Consider the following 20,376-nt stretch of genomic DNA (forward strand, 5'->3'; position numbering starts at 1 on the left):
GTCATTCTGAGAGAGAAAGAAAAACAACCCACAACCTAAAGAAATCATCTCTCATGACTGGAAGAAAAGACTCCTACCTGAAAGCCTTTCTTCCACCTGGTTATATTTTATGGTCCCACTCACACCAGATGGAAGAGTGACAGGAACAAAGCGAACTGGTTTTCCAGAAAGCATCTCCCTTCACTGCTCTGATAAATGGTTACAGCAGGGACTCTGACAGGCTTTCAGGTGACTCTAATCTGCTCGTCCAATGATCAATGAATGACTACAGTAATCGGATTGTAAGGGCTACAGGCTTCCCAACATAGACACTTATGCTGGGGAGGCTGCACTAAAAAAAAAAAAAAATGCAAGCAGAAAGTGGTCGGGGAGAAAGGGGAAAAGATGTGAAGCCAGGAAAGTGCACTGCTGGCAGGGAGGGAGAAAGGAGGTCAAGAGCTAATGAGCAGGAGCAGCAGTATTCGCTGAATAGTGTTTGCTCATCAAGGGAGGCAGTATTAGGCCTCTATTCAAAAAAGCAGTGTGCAGAAGACAAGCATCAGCAACATGGGTGGCTGCAGAGCATTAGAGTCCACAAAAGTACCCTGGCTGCAAGCCTGTGCTGCTGCTATCACTACCAACGCTTCCTGCCCTCCCTCTTGGAATCAAACAGTGATGCTGGGAGGAGGATAGAGAACTCTCAAGGAGCCTGCAGTGGGTCAGATATTTTGTTATCTACTGCAGAACTGCAAGAGAGAAGGACATTCTCCTAGGAGTCAGCCCTCATATAACAAGCTCTCCAGCTTGATACGATACCTAGAGAAAGCTGGAAAAAGCAACTAGCTGCCTCTCTTACACACAGAGTCTGTTTGCAAAAGAGAAAAAGCTTCCTACACACAGTATTAATTTGGAGTGGCACAACAGTAGACTGAGCCTATCATATGTCCCATCCCTATTCCCGCTCTCCCTCCAGCCTGTAATCTTGTGTAGTACACCCAGGAATTGGTGTGAATGTCAGGTGGTTAAATACCAATTTGACAGGTGGATCTGACCTATATATCCTTGTCAGTGATTAGTTAACTGATAGAGACAACCACATATCAGAATGCTTATCTCAGGTATGAGGCAGACCTGAAGAATGGTCACTGTGCCTGGGAGCTGGCCTTACCTTCCAACTATACCAGTTATTACCACTAGTTGTCTTGCCTATATACTCTGATTGTCACAGCTAGAGCAAAGCACTGACACTGACTTACTATATAGCTACATCCAAAGTCAATTAACTTCTCCTCACCTCAGTTTCCTATTCGTAAAAAAATGGTGAAAATGTTCAGCCACCCTGATAAAAGCTGATTAATATTAATATTCAACTTCACTATCTACAATCACGATCAGTATATAATTGCTGTGTATTTCAGGTGACCTGAATGTACCCTGCATATCCCTGTTAAGGAGCTGGGGGTTTTTTTGGTTTGTTTTTGGTTTTGTTTTGTTTTGTTTTTTAAATGGGATGCCCAGTGTATTTAAGAAATGGCTTGCATACTTATTTTCATATTACAAAACAATGTGAAAATTGTAATATTAAATGGGAATACCAACTGAATTGCCTAGCTTGCACATACAATAACAGAAACAACTCAGTCATGTAGACATTGTTTAAAAACTTTAAAAAAAAAAATTGTACATCAGTCCCAAAGCCTCCCAAATTCTGATTTTCCTTTGTATAGAAAATGATGCATAAGTTTAAAGGAAAAAATTCTAACAGTTGCAGAGCAGCAAATGGTACCATTTTAGGAACATCTGTCATTGAATGTTTGAGTAACCTGGACCATGTTTCTCACCTCTCAGGTTTTCTTGTATTAGACTAATTAATCTAGCATTTTATTCAGTGGACCCCACTCACTGGAGAGTTCAGTCAGAAAAATTTCTCATGGTGAAGACATTTGTTAAGCTGGTTTTTCAAAGAAGTGCTGATCATTCCCTGTAGTTCATCTCTACCTGCATTTCAGCTGTAAGGAACCACTGTCAGAGGGAAGACGGCTGTCAGGATTCAATTTAGTCTACTTAGTCCTTTACAAAGCCAAAATTAGCTTCACCTTGATTAACTTAGTTTCTCCACAGACTGATGGATCTATCCCAATTTACTCAGCCTTCAGATCACTTACTTAAGTGATCTGAAGTTGTTATTTTCTTGCCTTAAAGAAGCAGAAGACTGACTATTTTGAATTTTTTAAGACCATGGCATTTCTTATGCCCCATCCATATGAAGTGTGGGACTTTTTCGACACAGTGCCAAAAGCCTCCTACAAACAGCTAAGTACCTTCAGCATTTTTCATACAAAACTGAGGAAGGACTGAGGTTGCTCAGTGCTAGGCAGAATTTATCCTGCTTAATAATAAGGAAGCAAAAGACAACCAGAAATGAATCTGAGAGTGATGACTTAGAAGGAATGCTATGCCACAACAAGCCTAGCTAGTTATCCAGGGCCCAATGCAAAGCATATTGAAAGTACTACAAAAAATGCCCCCCTTGTGTTTAATAGGACTTAGAGCAAAGGGCCTTTAAAATTTTGTTTCCTACAATAATCCCACAAAAGGAAACTTCCTTTGAGAAAAACAAAGCAACAGATCTTCTAAAGGACAAAGAATGCACAAAAGATGATCAGAAAATATAGTGTGTGGCCAGATAACACCTGTAACCTACTAGCAGGTTTAAGTATCATCTTGTATTATAATTCAAACATGAGGCTTATGTTGTGGTTGGTTGTTTTTTTCCTTTGAACAGTTTGTCACTGACTATCCTTGCTGCCAGTATGGGACTTCTTTGCGTTATCTGTGAGTTTAATTTAATTTAGAAGGTGGAGATTTTTGCCATTGAAAATAAAATTGAGTTTTACTGTTAAGACTGATAAGTCACTCCAGGTAAAGTTTCCCCAGTGATCACAGCAGATATGCTCCTCACTGCATTAGAATAGCAAAGCCAAAAATGGCAATATGAAGTGAAATGTAGACCCAAACGGACTCAGAGACGTGTCCAAGGACCACAGTAGCAAGTTAAGGAAAAGCTGAATTCTGACACTGGTCTGATACTGATGATAGGCCGAGAACATCCATTCCTTCTTAGATTAAATACAAATTACTTTTCACATACGAAAGGAAAGTATTTCTCTAGCAATGAATGAACAAACTGAGCACTGCATGAAATGTGAAAAACTTGAATTATCTTGGAGACAAAAAACAACTGGAGAGAGATGGGTTACAATTCAGAAACAGTTTTTACAGACTTTATTCCAAAAATCAATGTCTGGTCAGGAGAGGATTTTTGAAGTTTTCTCTCTTTCTGCACGTACACTGATTTCCTGCTGTAATCTGTCTGCAAAAGCTGAACGTTTAGAGAAGCCTTAGCAGCAGCATTCAGAGTCTCAGAGAACTCTAATGCCAATAAGCATTTGCTAGAGGGTCTGATGGAAAAAATATTTGAACAGATAAGAGATTTGGAAATCACTATTTTAAATTTGGTACTATTTTTGGCAGGCAAATCCACATTGATCTGAGTCTTGGGGAAAGTTACTGTAATCCTCATGGCAACAGGGACATAATGAGTTTTAGGGAGGAAGTGGAGGGGACAGCTAAAGCTGTAAAAATATTGAACACGTGGCTTTAGAGCCTGTCAGACATGTTCTTAATTCTGCTCTTGTTCTTCCCCCCACACTCCATGACCCCCAGAAAACAGAATGGGATGCAAAAGAGAGGAACTAACTCCTTATAATAGTGGCAATGCAGCTTTCTAGCCCCAGACTGGCTAATGTACAGGAGGAATCCAACTCAGTGCAACAGTGACTACATAGCCTGAAATAGCTCAGCAGAGTACACAAGCCTAGGGAAAGGCTAGGTCACTGTTGCTCCCATGTTAGCATTGTATGTCAAGCCTAAATAACTAAGAAATGTTTAGTAAGAGAGGGGCTGTCTTTTTGGTTTCTACGTCCCAGTGAAGAATCACAGCAGGTCCCATGTCAAAGATAGCTCCCTTGAGGTGGAGCGCTCTTGATTGGCCCTTAGCTAATGCTGATGAAATGCTTCAGAGAAATTATAAATGACAGCTTTGAGAACAGATTAGTTTCAGGCTTATTTTAAATCAGTGTTTTCCTACTTTGTTCCTTTTTTTCAGAGGGGGAGGGGGAGGGCAGGGAGGGGATGACTGCATTTCCAGTTTGGTAATCAAGAAATTAACTCATAGCTTTACCAGAATTACTTTGTTTTCATTTTAATCTTGTCTAGGGTTTTAAGTGGATTCATACAGACAGAATAGGGGCAGGCATAACAGTGAAATGCTGTAGACAAACACCACAGAACATTGGTAAACAAAGACAAATCTTGGGATCCCAGGGTTCAGGGTACATTTCCCACCAAGCTGTGTGTACAAATTTGGCACAGGTATTATTTGGTCATAGACAAATGGAATAGTTTCCTTGGCAGCTGTCACTCAGCAGTCTGTTGGACAGGCAGTGCCAAACTATTATAAATTTGGGAAAAAAATCATTTGCAGATGACAAATACTAAATACAGGCTTGATTGTAGAGGGAGGGGGAGTCTGAGGGAGGGGGATTATAGAGGGAGGGGGCTGATTGCCTCTAGGCCATAAAACGAAACACCTGTGAGATTATAAGAATAAAGACCATAATATTGATTGATACTACCTCACTGTTCAATTTATCCATGGGATTCTGTCATCTCTTGTCTTCGTTGAGATCTCTAGTCTTTCAGACTGTGTTTGTTCAAATCCTAGTGCAGAATTATGGCTTTCATGGACAAATCAGCTACATCAAATCAGCACTGAGGGTATCAAATTATTGATATTTGCAGAGAGGGTGCTCTCAGATTTCAGAGACAACAGATCACCTCACTTGCTTACTACAGTGTTCTTCTGGTACTTTCACTACCAAAATTCTGCTTATTTAGAGATATACTGCTCAAATTAACTGACAGATACCTCTTCAGAATTATCTCTGATAAATCCTGGTAGCAGAACAAGAATATTGGCATTTGCTATCATAACGGCAGTCCCTAGCACTGGTCTCTGTGCTCTGCCTTTCAAGAGAAAGGAGTAGCATCTGCCTCCTCACCATAACACTGTCTGCCCGATAGGTGATACAGGTGATACTGCACTTACTGTTTCAGCAGTGACAGTCCTTTCCTACATGGGTACACCTCTTCAAAAACACCCTCACTGCTCTGTACCACACTAAGCCCTTCTTGGTAAGGTCAGAGCATTAATACCTTTTTCTGAAATACGCATATTACTTTACATTTCACAGTCCTTAAGCACTTAAGTTGCACACACCTCCAAGGGGGAGAAAAGGTACCCAGCTGACAACAGCTTAGAAAAAACACGGAATCCCCGTATAACCACCTCTGTTAAGGAGCCAAGATTTTTTAAAAAAAAATATTATAGTTGATATCCTTGCAGTAATTACAGCAGGCTGGGATATTCACCTTTGACTGTGACCTGAGCACTGCAAGATGCCTGTCCTGTGTTGTTTTCAGCCAGACAGGTATAAATGCCATCATCTTCTGGTAGGGCATCTTGGACAGTCAATTTTGCAACTCCATCTTCAAAGGTGGAATGGGCATACTGAATTGGCTGGTCTGCAGACAGAAAGGAAGAGAATTGTCTTAATACATCAGCCACAAGTTTCAAAAGCACTTCTTGTTTTCAGTGAAATCTGGATGCCTAATGCCAGCCAGTATATTAAAGTGCAGAGCCAAATCCCGCTTTCTGGTGCACAGCCACTGCTCTCTAGTGACTACAAAAAGCAGCATCCCAGGCACAAAGCAGAATATAGTTGCCAGACAAATCTCACCATTAGGTTCACTGGGTGCCACCTTGAATAGCAGCAAGAGGAGAAAGGTTTATCTTTGTATTTTGAATAGATTCTCTTTCAGGTGGATAAGGAAAGAAATGTCTTCTGTGTTTGCTTCAGACATTGTCTCCATCTTTTACTTTGCCTGAAACTAGACATTAGCCTTACTGTCTAGAAGTGCAAAACCTGTTGGGCATGGAGAAGCACTTGAAGAAGTCCATCAAGTACTCTGTAATGGAAGACGTTCCAAGAAAGACAGCAAAATCTATGATGGAGCCAAGAGGCTGATTTACACAAGCAGTTTACACAATCTACACTACAGTATGTATAGTCCGGTAACAGACAGGTACAAGTTGATCTGTGGTGATGTGACTGTTAAAGAAGTTCATTTTAAGAAGCTGGTTCCTTGAAATTGTTTGGAACAAGCTTAAATGTTAGTGTAGACTGGTTAAAGTTGCCTTGCTATTGTTTCAGGAACTGTCATCAATCTCAGCCTTACTTTCTGAAATGCTTCTGCAATCTGTTTTCCCAATATTAAATAGTTTCCACTAACGGCTCATCATTGGTTGCTTTCCCAGCGTATGCAATGCTTAAGAGGGCCTGATATCTGTGCATAAACATCATGCTGGAAAAAGAAATTAGGGTCATCTAAGAGAAGAGGGTGAAACTGCAGAGAAATTGCGCAGGACTGAATCAAAGACATCTGTCGCTTGGGAAATGATGGTAAAGAGGAAAGATCAAAATTGATTTCATTGCCAAAGTAATTTTAAAAGATTAGGACAAAAGCCCTGGGGTTTCTAAGAACCAGCTCTGCACTATGAGCAGGATAAAATAAACAATGGGACAGATTTTTCTCTCATCTCTGATTTTCAACACTAGCAAACTCAGAAGGCAGTCATTGTCTATGCACTACCTATCTGCATAGGATGTTTCATTCTGAAATATAAACATATGCCAAAATCAGCATGATCCAATACTTACATATATTATAAAATGGGGTAGATGATGTTGTTCCTTTACTTATCTTATAAGACATCTGTTTGTTAAGTTAGCAAATTTTCTACTGCATGAAAAACTGGGGTGAACATTAATCAACTGCCCAGAAGACTCCAATTTTAGAATAGAAACACAGAATTATAGAATCATAGAATGGTTTGGGTTGGAAGGGACATTAAAGATCACCTACTTCCAAACCCACTGCCATGGGCAGGGACACCTTCCACTAGACCAGGTTGCTCAAAGCCCCATTCAACCTGGCCTTGAACACTGCCAGGGATGGGGCATCCACAACCTCTCTGGGCAACCTGTGCCAATGCCTCACCACCCTCACAGTGAAGAACTTCTTCCTATATCTAATCTAAATCTACCTCTTTCAGTGTAAAACCATTACCCCTCGCGCTATCACTACATGCCCTTGTAAAAAGTCTCTCTCCAGCTTTCTTGTAGGCCCCCTTTAGGTACTGGAAGGCTGCTGTAAGGTCTCTCCCGAGCCTTCTCTTCTCCAGGCTGAACAACCCCAACTCCCTCAGCCTGTCTTCATAGGAGAGGTGCTCCAGCCCCCAATCATCTTCGTGGCCCTCCTTTGGACCTGCTTGAGCAGGGGGCCCCAGAGCTGAACACAGTACTCCAGGTGGGGTCTCATGAGAGCGGAGTAGAAGGGGAGAATCACCTGCTGGTCACACTTCTTTTGATGCAGCCCAGGATACTGCTGGCTTTTTGGGCTACAAACGCACATTGCCAGGTCAAGCTGAGTTTCTCAGCAACCAACACCCCCAAGTCCTTCTCCTCAGGGCTCCTCTCAATCCATTCTCTGCCCAGCTTGTATTTGTGCTTAGGATTGCCCTGACCCATGTGCACGTGGCCTTGTTGAACTTCATGAGGTTTGCACGGGCCCACCTGTCAAGCCTGTCAAGGTCCCTCTGGATGGCATCTCTTCTCTTCAGCGTGTCAACCGCACCACACAGCTTGGTGTCGTCAGCAAACTTGCTGAGGGTGCATTCCATCCCACTGTCCATGGTGCCGACAAAGATGTTAAACAGCACCGGTCCCAATATTGGCCCCTGAGGAACGCCACTTGTCCTTGGTCTCCACTTGGACATCGAGCCGTTGACAGCAACTCCTTGAGTGTGACCGTCCAGCTGATTCCTTATCCACCAAGTGGTCCATCCATCAAATCCATGTCTCTCCAATTTTGAGATAAGGATGTCGTGCAGGAGAGCGTCAAATGCTTTGCACAAGTTCAGGTAGATGACATCTGTTGCTCTTCCCTTATCCACCAACGCTGTAACCCCGTCGTAGAAGGCCACCAAATTTGTCAGGCACAATTTGCCCTTAGTGAAGCCATGTTGGCTGTCACCAATCACTTCCTTATTTTCCATTTGCCCTAGCACAGTTTCCCAGAGGATCTGCTCCATGATCTTTCTGGGCACAGAGGTGAGACTGAGTGGCCTGTAGTTCCCTGGGTTTTCCTTTCTTCCCTTTTTAAAAATGGGGGTTATGTTTCCCCTTTTCCAGTCAGCGGGAACTTCCCCGGACTGCCATGACTTCTCAAATATGATGGATAGTGGCTTAGACACTTCATCCACCAGTTCCCTTAGGACCCACGGATGCATCTCATCAGGTCCCATGGACTTGTGCACCTTCAGGTACCTTAGATGGTGTCGAACCTGATCTTCTCTTACAGCGGGCAGTTCTTCATTCTCCCAGTCCCTGCCTTTGCCTTCTGCGACTTGGGCGGTGTGGCTGGAGCACTTGCCGCTGAAGACTGAGGCAAAAAAGTCATTAAGTACCTCAGCCTTCTCCATGTCCTAGGTAACCAGGTCTCCCATTTCCTTTTGGAGAGGGCCCACATTTTCTCTAGTCTTCCTTTTATCACCAACGTACCTATAGAAGCTTTTCTTGTTGCCCTTGACGTCCCCAGCCAGATTTAATAATAAACTCTCTCCACCTTCATCACAGGTCACATATTCTTATTACCTGTTCCTTTGAGCTCCCTTTCACTCAGTTACACACAGACTGTTGTAACTATTAGGTGCAATCACATATTTTTTGCATGTGTGAATAATATTACATTCAAATATGTACATGTAGAGCTAAAGCCCAAGCAGACAAAGCTTTCTGTAAGAGGACATGGGGACTGGACTGCCTTCCTGGTCTGACTGCAGAATATCTAACCTGACAGGGATCCTGTCTGGGATTCTGACATTGAAACTATTAATGGTGCCTAATGATGTTATGATGATAACCATATCAGAATTACACTCAGGATAAAAGCTGCATCATCAAAAACAGAACAATGCCTTTTTATTTCTGTTGTAAATAAGCAGATGAATAGGGTAAGTGTTCTATGTGGAAAAAAGAAAATGTGGTCTCCTTCATCGTGTCCTCAGATTTTGTCAGGGAATCCTCTTTTTCACTCCAGCTCCCAACAAAACTGTGACTATTTTTTAGCACTATTCACAGAATAGTGAATTCACTTACAGAATAGTCTTTTCATCAGACACCAAAAAACAAACACAAGTATATCAGCCCTGAGGAATAACCTGCAGCAAGTTTCTAAGTTATGTCCATTGTACTTATATTTTGATCTAATAAAAACAACTCTCCCAGTAGTGAAACGTTCCCTTCTCCAGGGGCAGAACAGTCAAATCTCCATGACAGCTTGGCAGCAGGAACAATAACAAAAAATACCTTTCTGCTGCCATGTTATGCCAGAATAAAGGAAATTTTCCCCTGGCCCATTTATTAAAAGCTTTCTGGACAGATCAGAAAACTATCCTAAAACCAAACACTACTCAGAGAATTGTTATGCTAAAGTCATGGTCATACTGTTTTTAAATTCAGCAGAAAGAGGTTCAATTCAACTCAGGGAAGAAAAAAAACACCACACAGAAAGCAACATGAAAAGGAAGATATTTAAAATACAGTCATATAGGCCTTATTCCTGCAATTTAAAAAGAAATTACCAATAAAGTATTTAAAGAAGCTAAAGTAAATTGCAGTTACATACTGAAGTATTGTCACAGAGAGCACGTGTAAAAAGTTACCCATAAGGCTTCGGTGAGGCCAGAACTAAAACACAAGAAGTTTACTTTCAGGGAATTTGCCAGTAAACCAGTGAAAATTCAGAAAGAAACTTAAAATAAAGGGCAGAGTGAGAGCAACAGCACAAAAGAACCATCTTGAAAAAGTTAGAAAAAAGCTTTAAATCATTGAAATAGGGAAAAAGTATGAGAAAGAAACTGAAGATGGTAGAGCTGCAGAGAAGAGTAAGAGCTTGAATAAGATCCATAGTTCAGTCAGGTAGCTCTTATTTGTCCAGTCTCTATGAATATGGAAAAACCACTCATCCTCACAGACGCTAAGCAGTAATTATAGACAATGCAGAGCATACATCATCTATTTTTTGTCTTGGTTGTCCTGAAAGAGAGGTCAATCTATATAATGGCTTGGAAAATGTTTTCAATTCGTATGTAGTCACAGCTGGCAAAAATGCTCAGTATCTAAAGTAGCAGTTGTATGTAATGTACAAGAAGTTATTCCAGTTCTTTTAGTTCTCAGGTGATCACCTCAGAGATCATGGGAAGGCAGATTGGACAGCATACAGGTTGTTCACTATCAAGGTCTGGCCAGCCTAGGAGTGAGACTGTTCTGCTTTTTTCCTATTTTTTATTTGCTTGTCAAAGCAGCCTTCTGTTCATGTTGCTTATGATGTGATAACTTGGTCTTTACATTCATTATTTCACTGAGATATATGTACTTTTCTCACTATTCCTTTCAAAAATTAATTCTAATTTGTTATCATTGTCATGCTTGGAAGACAATTTGCATTCGATGTTTTCTTGTGAACTTTAGACATCCTCTCCCATATGATTTTTATTTCTATGGAGTTCTTCAAAAGTGCTATATTTTGAACAGTAGTGTGATTGCTCTCAGCAGATTGCTTTTTTCTCTGCTGCAGCCTATCGGTTGTGAACATAAAAAACTTTATATTCCAAGCACGGACAGCAGATTTCAACACAACTTTTTTTAAAACAAAATTTGTCTGCCTGCCTCAAATTATATACTGTGAATATACTGTTTTCTTCATATGGCCAGTTGATGAAAGACTCCATTATGTCATATTGCCAAAAGCATTGTTATGTCTGCTTGGAGTAATATTTCAGGACCAGAAACACAACTTTCTCCTTTATCTGATAATGGATATAAATATGAGAATTTTGTAGTATCTAGCTAGCTCTTCAACAGAAAGGAAATGTTTGCATTCAAATGGATATCACCATAGCCAATTTGATCCTTAGGTGAAATAATGACCCTAGGAGTGTACATGGAATTATCAGCATTAAACAACTGTTTATAATCCATTCAAGTTTGTCTCAAAATGGTATATAAACAGTTATGTTTCACAATCAGATACAAGGCAGAAAAGCATTAACCTATAGTGGTGTGTTTTAGGAGTCTGGAATGCAAGTAGTGTGCTTATGTCTTTAGAATAATACATGATGTCCCTAATTTTTATTATTATGATAGTTTCTTGTGCTTCTGTTACTCAGACTCGTCATTGCCTTTTGATTTAAGAGCAGAGTTAATGCACTGGCTTTCACTTACAGAACCCTAATGGTTTGAAACCAAACTATCTGAAAAAAACTCCACCTGCTTTTGCCTCCTTGTGATACTGATCCAATTGCAGTTAGAAGCTTGGATGCAATATAAATATGGTTATACCTGAACAGGGGCAGACTTATCTGAGATTAGTGAGAAGAAAGGTCAATGCAGAACAAACATCCTGAAAAAAGGCAGGGGGGCACAGTGCATACTGGAGGCCTACAGAAACATGTTGCTTATTGATCTCTAGGCTGTATTTTTCAGGAGACAATGGTTTTCTGGTTAGCAAAGCAGAAAACTGTTACATCAATGGAGGTGCCTTATCTATGCCTAATGAACTGTAACACAGAAAGTCACTTGAGACAGGAGGATGCTCTGTATGTGGAAGACAACTGGGTCTACATCATTCAATGACTAAGGGAACCTTTTGTGAGTGAGGGGTTCCCTTGGAATATGAAGATGAAGTGACTGACTCTATGGGTTGGTGTTGCTCTTTCTGTGCTGCAAGACACAGTTCTTGCATAGCAAAACAGCGATTCTACTCACATCTGCAAAGGAGGAACTGCAGAGCAGCCTTCACACAAAGAAACAAATTATTTTCAACGGGAGAGTGTCAGAGCCTTTACTCACATGTTTCATGCTGTAAATAAAGCAGTGGCCTTTCTATTCTAGACATGGAGCTATTGGAAAGGTGAACAGACAAGGCTGTGGGAACATAGCAGTCTCAAAGTCATGGTTCATTTGCCCTGCCACCTTTTCCAGTTATCCCATTTACTCTGAATAGCTAAAATAAAACAGAGATCATGTGCAAATAATTAATTTTAAAACAATACTGGAGGAAACATCTTTATGGCAAAGTATGCTATTCTTTGTCTTTAAATCACACACACATACACACAGACATAGATAGCCTCGAAGAGTCTGCAAAAAAATCAATTGCTCTTCAGGAGTAACAGAGGTGATCAAGGGTTAAGCTGAATAAATCTGTCCAGTATTTAATAGATATGGCTCTAAATGGAAAGAACCCTTAGCCAAAATGTCCCTGGATCACTGAAATAATTGGGAATCTAAGCAAAATGCTGAAGTTTGGGCCCAAATCTGATATTAAGTGGGGACTGTTAAAGAAACTTACATATTCAGTTGTGTAATCAGGGCAGGGTAGGAGATTATACAGTCTGATAAAAGTAAAAAATATTTTACTTATCCTTTTTCTTAGTCAGCTTTGGGCAAGTGTTAGAATCTCAAGGAACACATTTCTAGTAAAGAAGCAACCAGAAAAGTTGTGATTTTAAGATCTTGGGGACATAGCTACTAATGCCAACTATGACTTGCCCAACTGATGGAAGGGTGGAATTGGGCATGGGTTTCCCTTCTACAGTATGAGCGATATACTGCCCTTATTTTGCTTAGAACTTATTATCCCTGCAGGATCATGATGCCAATCCGTTACTCTCAGAGCAGAAGCTAGTACCAAAGGAGTGGGGTTAGCACAGGATTCAGCACACAGTAGTAACACAGGTTTTATTGCTGAGTGGTGAGAAGCTGTGTTAAACAAAACCCAGGAAACCCATCTGCGTACAATCTTGTCACCAGAGTCCCCTGCTGGACATACTGGAAAACTGCAATAAGACAGAATGCTCAAGAAAGCCACCCTTCGTGCATATTATGTGCATATAAACTGATTTTCTTCAAATATTCTAGTGGATTCTGTTACGGTGATTTAGTGTGCTTTGTGCAGTATTCACAGCCTTGCTATGTACTCATCAGAGCAGCATTTGAGACTGTGGATGTAAGTGTGTGCATGTGTGTATTGCAGACCAGGGGATTCCTTACCATTGAGAAGCCATGTGATCTGAGGCACAGGTACGCCTCCTACACAGCACTGCAGCACAAAGTCTTGCCCTTCACTCACAGTGCATCCTTTCAAGACACTGGAAAAGCATGGAGCAACCTCTTGAACTTTAGGCCCTTTAAAACCAAAATGAAAACAGTTCCTTTAACCCAAATTGACAAAATTATCTTTACCACTTACTGATTTTTTCTAGGTATGCTTAGCTGACATGGCTGGGCTAACAGCTTCATCCCATGTAAACAAGCAAAAAAAAAAAAAAAAAAAAAAAGAATCAAAACCATCGTGAAATGTTTTATTGGGAAATAGAAATCATTTTGAGCAATGGACTGGTATAAAGAAGGGGTTCTTCTATAATATGAGAGGCAGGTGTTTCCAGCTCTCAAGCTGTATCTTAGGTGGTGGTTTTCTATGCCAGAATCCACCATTTGCAGCCAATCACCAGAAATGTATGCAACAGTACCAGACAGCTCAGCACAAAGAACAGGAAGGCTAATTCTTCTCTCCTCTTGTCTGTCTTCTCCCAGTCCCTCTCCCAAATTTCCCCTGGCTGGCAGTGAAACAGGGTGACTTAAGGATGCAGTTTACAGGTCTCTCATGAGACAGAAAGAGAGTATCTTGGGTATCCTGGTTTAACCTCAGGCACAGCAAATAGAGGAATGTTGCATAAACATGATCATAGCTCCAGGACAAAACCTAAAACCAGGTGAAAAGATTAGAATCGAGGTTAGGATTTGCTAAGAGGCCAACAAATATTTCAACCAGACCAGTAAGACAGTGCCTTCAAGCTCAAAATAATTTGTTACTGGGAGGTGTACTTGAATTTAGCAGAATGCAATTCTCATTCCTTCACCTTTCTTCTTATCCACTTTACTGCACAGGATTGGTTTGTGCTTGCAAAACATTTCAGATATGCAGTGTCCTATAGAAATGCTAAGCAACTCCAAAAGAACTGAATGCAGAACAACAATAAAATCTTTGGCAACCTGTATGAAATACAAGCATTAATAGAAAACGTCAGTGGAGAACGTTTGTACACAGGCCTCCCTGTGTACAAAACATTCAATGAGATGGTTTTGGCTATACAAACAACAAGAACAAAAGGTCAGAAGGGAAACTGATGCAGAAAATGGCTTGCCAGCTATGCCACACCACATTATTCACAGACCTAGGAATCAGAATTAACCTGCATTGAGAAGTCGCAATAGAAATTTTGTAGTCACCACCTTCTGACAGCTTCGAAAAGCCCAGCCACAGTTTTCAAAGTGCAGATGGGCTCACAAGAACTTACTTCTGACAGTTAACAACCAGCTGGTGGAAGTCTGGCCTTTGAGGTTGAAAGCTGCACAGCTGTAAGATCCACTGTCCCCCAAGCAGGCTTTCTTTAACCATAGGCAATGAATTCCATCTTCTTCATATATTTGGACATCCTCTCCAGCTTTAATAGGTTCACCCTCTTTGAACCACTCCACATCTGGTTTTGGTTTCCCTGAAACTAGACAATCAGGTATTTGAATTTTTATGAACAGGTATTCCCCTTAGTGTAATTCCATTATTTGCTTTAGTGTAAACTAGGTATAATTTACACATACATAATTATATAAACCTTAATGAGCAAGTAATACACAAAACTATTTTCAAATAGACGGTTTGATATTCCTGATCTTCCAAAATCTCTTGGCCAGTCCATCTTTTAAAATAACAAATATTTGGTAACTTAAACCCCCCCAAGCACTTCTATCTGAAAATTGTTGCTCTAAAAGTCACGGACAAAATGGATGTGATGAGATATTAGAGGAGAAAAAAAGAAATTTCTCCCCATTCCTTCCTACCTTGGCTAAGTTGGTTTCTCTGAGCACCTAGCAGTACTTTGCAATCCACGGTACCTACCACTGAGGTTGTTTATTCTGGGACTGTTCAGCCTGGAGTAGAGAAGGCTCGAGGGGGATCTCAACAATGTATATAAATATCTGAACAGAGGGTGTAAAGAAGACAGAGCCAGGCTCTTTTCTGTGGTGTCCAGTGGTAGGACCAGAGGCAACGAGCACAAACTGAAACACAGGAGGTTCTGTTTGAACATAAACACTTTTTTACTGTAAGGGTTACTAAGGACTGGCACAGGTTGCCCAGAGAGGTTGTGGAGTCTCCTGCCCTAGAGATACTCAAAAGCCACCTTGACATTGTCCTGGACAACCTGCTTTAGGTGACACTGCATGAGCAGGGGTGTTGAACCAGCTGACCTCCAGAGGTCCCTTCCAACCTCAAACATTCTGTGATTCTGGGTATTTTTTTCCAGACTGGGGCCCAGGTGTAGGCAAAGCAGCTTCCTAGAACAGTAAATTTTCAGGGAGCAGACACAAAACTGCTGTGGCTTCACTGCCTGCTTTGCCTGTGTCAGAGCCACAGAAAACCAGATTTGGCTTCTAGTAGTGCTGAGGGAGGTCTGGGCTTCATGGGGCAGTCGCTACAATGAGCAAAGAGGAGAGGTTAGGAAAGAATGCCAGAAAAGATCCCCCACCCCATCCTTCACTTATTTTCAGCAAACAAGGCCCTCTGGGGCTTCCATCTTGTTGATGTTCCTTTCCAGCTCTACCCATTTCCTTATAGCAAGAGTGCTCAGGCCCGGAGGAAGGTACAGACAGTAAAAGATGGCAGGAATATCTGCAACAAAGACATATGATACACTGCAGGAAACTTTTCTGAATGAAGAAAATACAAGGATAGGGGATTGACATCAAGAAGAGGAACTCTTAGCTAGAAGCAAGACCCCACCGGATACAAGGGACTAGAAATAGGGAAACAAGGAATTCCTTCCTTTTGGGAAAAAAAAAAAAAAAAAAAAAAAAAAAAAAGCAGTCCCTAAATCCAGCTCCAAATCCATAAAAATTTGGAAGGGGGCAGGTTACCATTACACCCATAAATGGGGCAAGAAATGGAATGCCCATTGCATACATCAGAAAGCAGGAAATGTCCTTTTCCTGCAAATTTTCTCCACTAGAAACCAGAAGTTATTATCCAGGAAAGATTACCTTTCCTGCCCAGCAGAGAAGGAGCACGTTAGAATCCACAGTTAGTGAAGAACAGTGGAGGTGGGAGAACCTCCAAAAGCTGGGGCCGGAGAGGGGGAGGGAATCAAGCCCTGAAATATCAGAGAACCTGGGTGCTTTGTAGTAACCTTACAGACCCAGAAGCATGCTGAGCTGACAACCTGGCAGGTAGAAGCCTCCTTAAGGGTTTAATAGCATTTCCATTGTCCATTGCAGCCGGGAAGCAGAGGTTCCTGTGAAAGCAAGCCTGGTCGGTCACCCTTTGCAGAGAGGATTCCCAGGAAAGAGAGTTTCTCGGATTACTTATTAAAGCACACTAGGGACATTCCACTGTAACTTCCCTACAGACGACTTCCCTTGGCATATAAGAGTTTGCACTTTGGGTCTAAAGTCAAATGAAAAGGCATTCACTGGCTTCAATAAGAACTGAATGATCTCCTTGGTTTCTGTACAATAGGGACTACATTTCCCTACCAAACAGGATCATGAATTCTTTAAACCTTGCAAAGTTTTTGCGGTGCTCTGATGGAAAACAATCCATGTTCTTAGTACTAATATACCTGAAAAATAAACTATTCAAAGGGTGCCAGGATCTTTGGAATATTTTCTCCCCTCCTTACTCTCTGGGCTTGTGATATAAACTGTATTCTTTACTCATGGGGCAAGAACTATCAAGAAATGAAATAAATTACCATGGTTTTGTTATGATTTTTTTTTTTTTCCTCCAGGGACATAAAAAACAATTTCTCTCACACTCATGGGAACACTTTAAAGTGCAAATGTTATTTAAAAAAAAAAAGCAGAAAAATGCTTCAAAATTATTTTCTACTAAAATTGTAATAAAAAAAGAGAAGTGTTCCAAATCTACTCCCTGGATTCAGCAAAATGCAGCTCTCATTACTCTTCTGGGAGGTTAAAACCCGGTCAAATTCTGTGGAGCAAACTCTAAACCTCCCTTTTCATTCTGACTTTATCATTTCAGCTGTTAGAAAACACTCAGATCAGCACTGGGTTGACCAAATATGAGGGGTAAAAGTAGATGCTGCAAGGGAAATGCAGTGATTGATTGTAGTTTCTTATCTGATCAATTTTTTGGCTCAAGGGCAATATAACTAATTAGAGTGCTGGAAAGCATACCATCCGTTTTCTCTCTTGCACCCTCATGATGGAGGAGGCCCTATAACTACCTCCTAGAAAGAGCGGCATTGATTACATCTGGGGAAACCCCAAATGAGAGGAGGGATGGACACTACAGTATGGAATGATTTGAGAATTTCATTGAGAAGAGTATCGTGGAAACAGCGTGAGATTCTGCATCTATTTCCAAAATGCTTTAGGAGGACAACTTGCACTGAAGAAGGAATTGCTTCCCCGCTTCCCCACACAGAAAGGGAACTTGACTAACCCCAGGGCTCTGATAACTTTCATCCCTTTACCTTTGCTCTTGAATTTAATCTCCTGGCCTTCTGATGCTTCCAGGCTCTGTGGACGGCTCTCAAACTGAGGGGGAATTCCCAGAGGCTCCTTCTTCTCCTCCATTACAGCCTTCTGGGCTCCAGATCTGTTTTCTGCTTCTCTACTCCTTGGACTGACTTGCCCTGTCAGAGGTAGGGTTTGCTGAGCTGACATCAGGGCCTGCACAGCCCTTTTCCTGTCTTCACCCTGTCTGATGAAAGTGGCCTGAGGTTCTGCCTTTGGTTCTGGTTGCAGTTTCACAGCTTGTAGTGTGATGGTACTTGAAGTTTTCTGCAAGACCTGAGATCCCTTTTTTGCTGCTTTAGGTTCTTGAGGAGACACTGCATTGGCTTCTTGGTGCTGTCCCTGCGTACTGTCTTTGGCTTCTCTGGTGATGTAAAAGGTCTCTTTCTTTGCTGACACCCTGTCTTTGGTTTCAACCATGAGTTCAGTGCTGCTGGATTTCAGCTCTTTAGCAATCCCATTGCTAGTTGCCTGTTTGAATTCTGAATTTTCAACAGCTTTAACAGCAAGTGTTGTTGGTTTTGATGGCATGCTGAAGGAAAATGATAAGTTTACAGATATATGACACTGTATGAAGACTAATCATTATTATCAGCAATGATATAAATGTACAAACCCCTAACAAGAAGCTGAACTAATGAGCCTTTAGTCTCCTTCACACAGATTAAGTACATGGATGAAAGAGGTGGAGTGAAAGCTTCATAAAATGTCATCAGTGCTCAGACACTGTCTCAGCTGAGGAGTTTCTGGATACAAATCCACTGCTCAGGTTTTAACATGTTTTGTGAGTCAGACACTAACCTTGCATACACTGCTTTAGATAGAGAGCAATTACATGAGACCCTGGAATGACCATGATGTAACACTACCTCATGCTTTAATAAATTGAGCCCACATATAATTATAGTTCAAAACGTCACATAAAATAGTTCCCTAAAGGGAAATGAAAATGTAAACTGTGCAGTGAATTTACGATTTCTAGTTATGGTGTCTTGTAATTTAGGTGGTTTGAAGAGAGGACTGATGAGGAAACTTGACTGAAGTCTAAGGGAGGGAGAGGGGGTGTTGTCAAAAAAAAAAAAAATCAATTGACTGGACGTAACAATATCAGCCATGGTTTTATTAGGAAGAGTTTCTCAGAATTACGATCGATCTTCTGCACAGTACTTTGGGGGCACAGGAGTAGCTGACTAACTGGGGACTTGCATCTAAGTTTCCTTCATTGAAGTTCACTGCCCTGACCACTAAGCTATCACCTGTAGAGCACAGTGTCTGTGTCTCACAATTCCAAAGTATTATTCAAAGGCAAAATTGGAACATATTTGAAATACTGGAAGTAATATCTAGCCCAGCTCTGTTTTGCTATAATTAGAGCCATTGACTTATTCTCTCAGGGAGATTCAGGATATTTCCTGTGGTACTTTCTTCAGCCAGAGTTAAATGTATTAGAGAAATAACGCCTATGAGATTTTCAGTTGCAACTGTAAGAATTTTACATTTTACAAAATATTTCTTTTTTTGTGAATAAACAATGGAGGAGACAAAACTACTCTGAAGAAGCCAGTACATGGGTTCCATAGAGCTGCACAGTTTCATATACACTGAACTTATTTTAAAGTATGTTCCTAAAAATGACACATACCTGAAAAACAGTGTAGCACAGCATTTTCAGATCCACTTTGCAGTGGTCATGGAGTTAGGACAATGTAAACATGCCATTTTCAAATCCCATCCAGGGCATGTGAGGACAGTTTAAACACCCTGAAGACTGTAAAGCAACTGGCCTTCATGAAAGTGTCTTACAGAGTTATCTTAGAGTATTTAATTTCTGTATTTTTTATTCATGAAGAAAAGCCATTTTACAATTTTTTTAAAATTATAGTCATTTAACTTTAAAAATCTTGATAAACCCCTATAATATGATTTTTTTTTTGTTCCTTGTTACTTTACCCATACTTTTGTATGTATTTTCAGAAAACAGCAAAGACCATGGGCAGACCATGTTTTGCTTATGACAGCAAAGAACAACCAGCTCAGTACTGTCAAGATCCATGCAGGTTTTTGACTCCAAAAAGGAAGTTTGACCAATTGGTACAGAGCATAACTTCTCCTCATGTAGGTTTTGATCAGTTTATATAACTATTTGGCTACATGGGAACAGTAAGCATAAAGCCATCTAAATTTTGCCTTTCTGAACCAGACCAGAAGTCTGTACTTCATAGTGTTGCCACCAGTTCCACCAATTATTTCACAGGAGTCTACCAGAGCAGCTGAATTTGGCAGTAAGAGAGAATCTCATTCCAAGTAAACATTTTCCAACTTCCAAATACAGACTGACCCAAAAAGATTTACCACTTTGTAAGGAAGGCTCATGCAGTAAATGTCAAAATTTGTGCACTGAAATTAAATATTCTGAGGAAGTACTCCAGTAAAAACATACCATGGTGGCTGAGCATATGTGTCAGTCTTATCTGGACCTGAAATAAAAAAAGAACAAAACAGGTAACATACATACAATACTGTACGCAATTCCATAAATTTGAGAGATTTTAAGCGA

General features: G+C 40.8%; 1 protein-coding gene across 6 annotated transcripts in view; it reads right to left on the minus strand.

Moving 5' to 3' along the window:
* Nucleotides 1-20,376, minus strand: part of MYLK (myosin light chain kinase) — a 225,222-nt gene that overhangs the window by 100,099 nt on the left and 104,747 nt on the right. For 4 of the 6 annotated variants that reach the window (XM_030017474.2, XM_030017475.2, XM_030017472.2 and 1 more), the window contains exons 7-11: nt 20,260-20,296; nt 17,777-18,351; nt 14,585-14,788; nt 13,278-13,412; nt 5,473-5,625 (exon numbers count right to left, since the gene is read on the minus strand). In XM_030017474.2, coding sequence (XP_029873334.1) covers nt 5,473-5,625; nt 13,278-13,412; nt 14,585-14,788; nt 17,777-18,351; nt 20,260-20,296 — 1,104 coding nt within the window. Of the gene's footprint in view, nt 1-77; nt 212-5,472; nt 5,626-13,277; nt 13,413-14,584; nt 14,789-17,776; nt 18,352-20,259; nt 20,297-20,376 lie in introns of those variants that run through there. The other 2 variants (XM_030017473.2, XM_030017477.2) reach the window with 2 other exon arrangements.

Source organism: Aquila chrysaetos, chromosome 6, assembly GCF_900496995.4.
Source record: "Aquila chrysaetos chrysaetos chromosome 6, bAquChr1.4, whole genome shotgun sequence".
NCBI lineage: Eukaryota > Metazoa > Chordata > Aves > Accipitriformes > Accipitridae > Aquila > Aquila chrysaetos.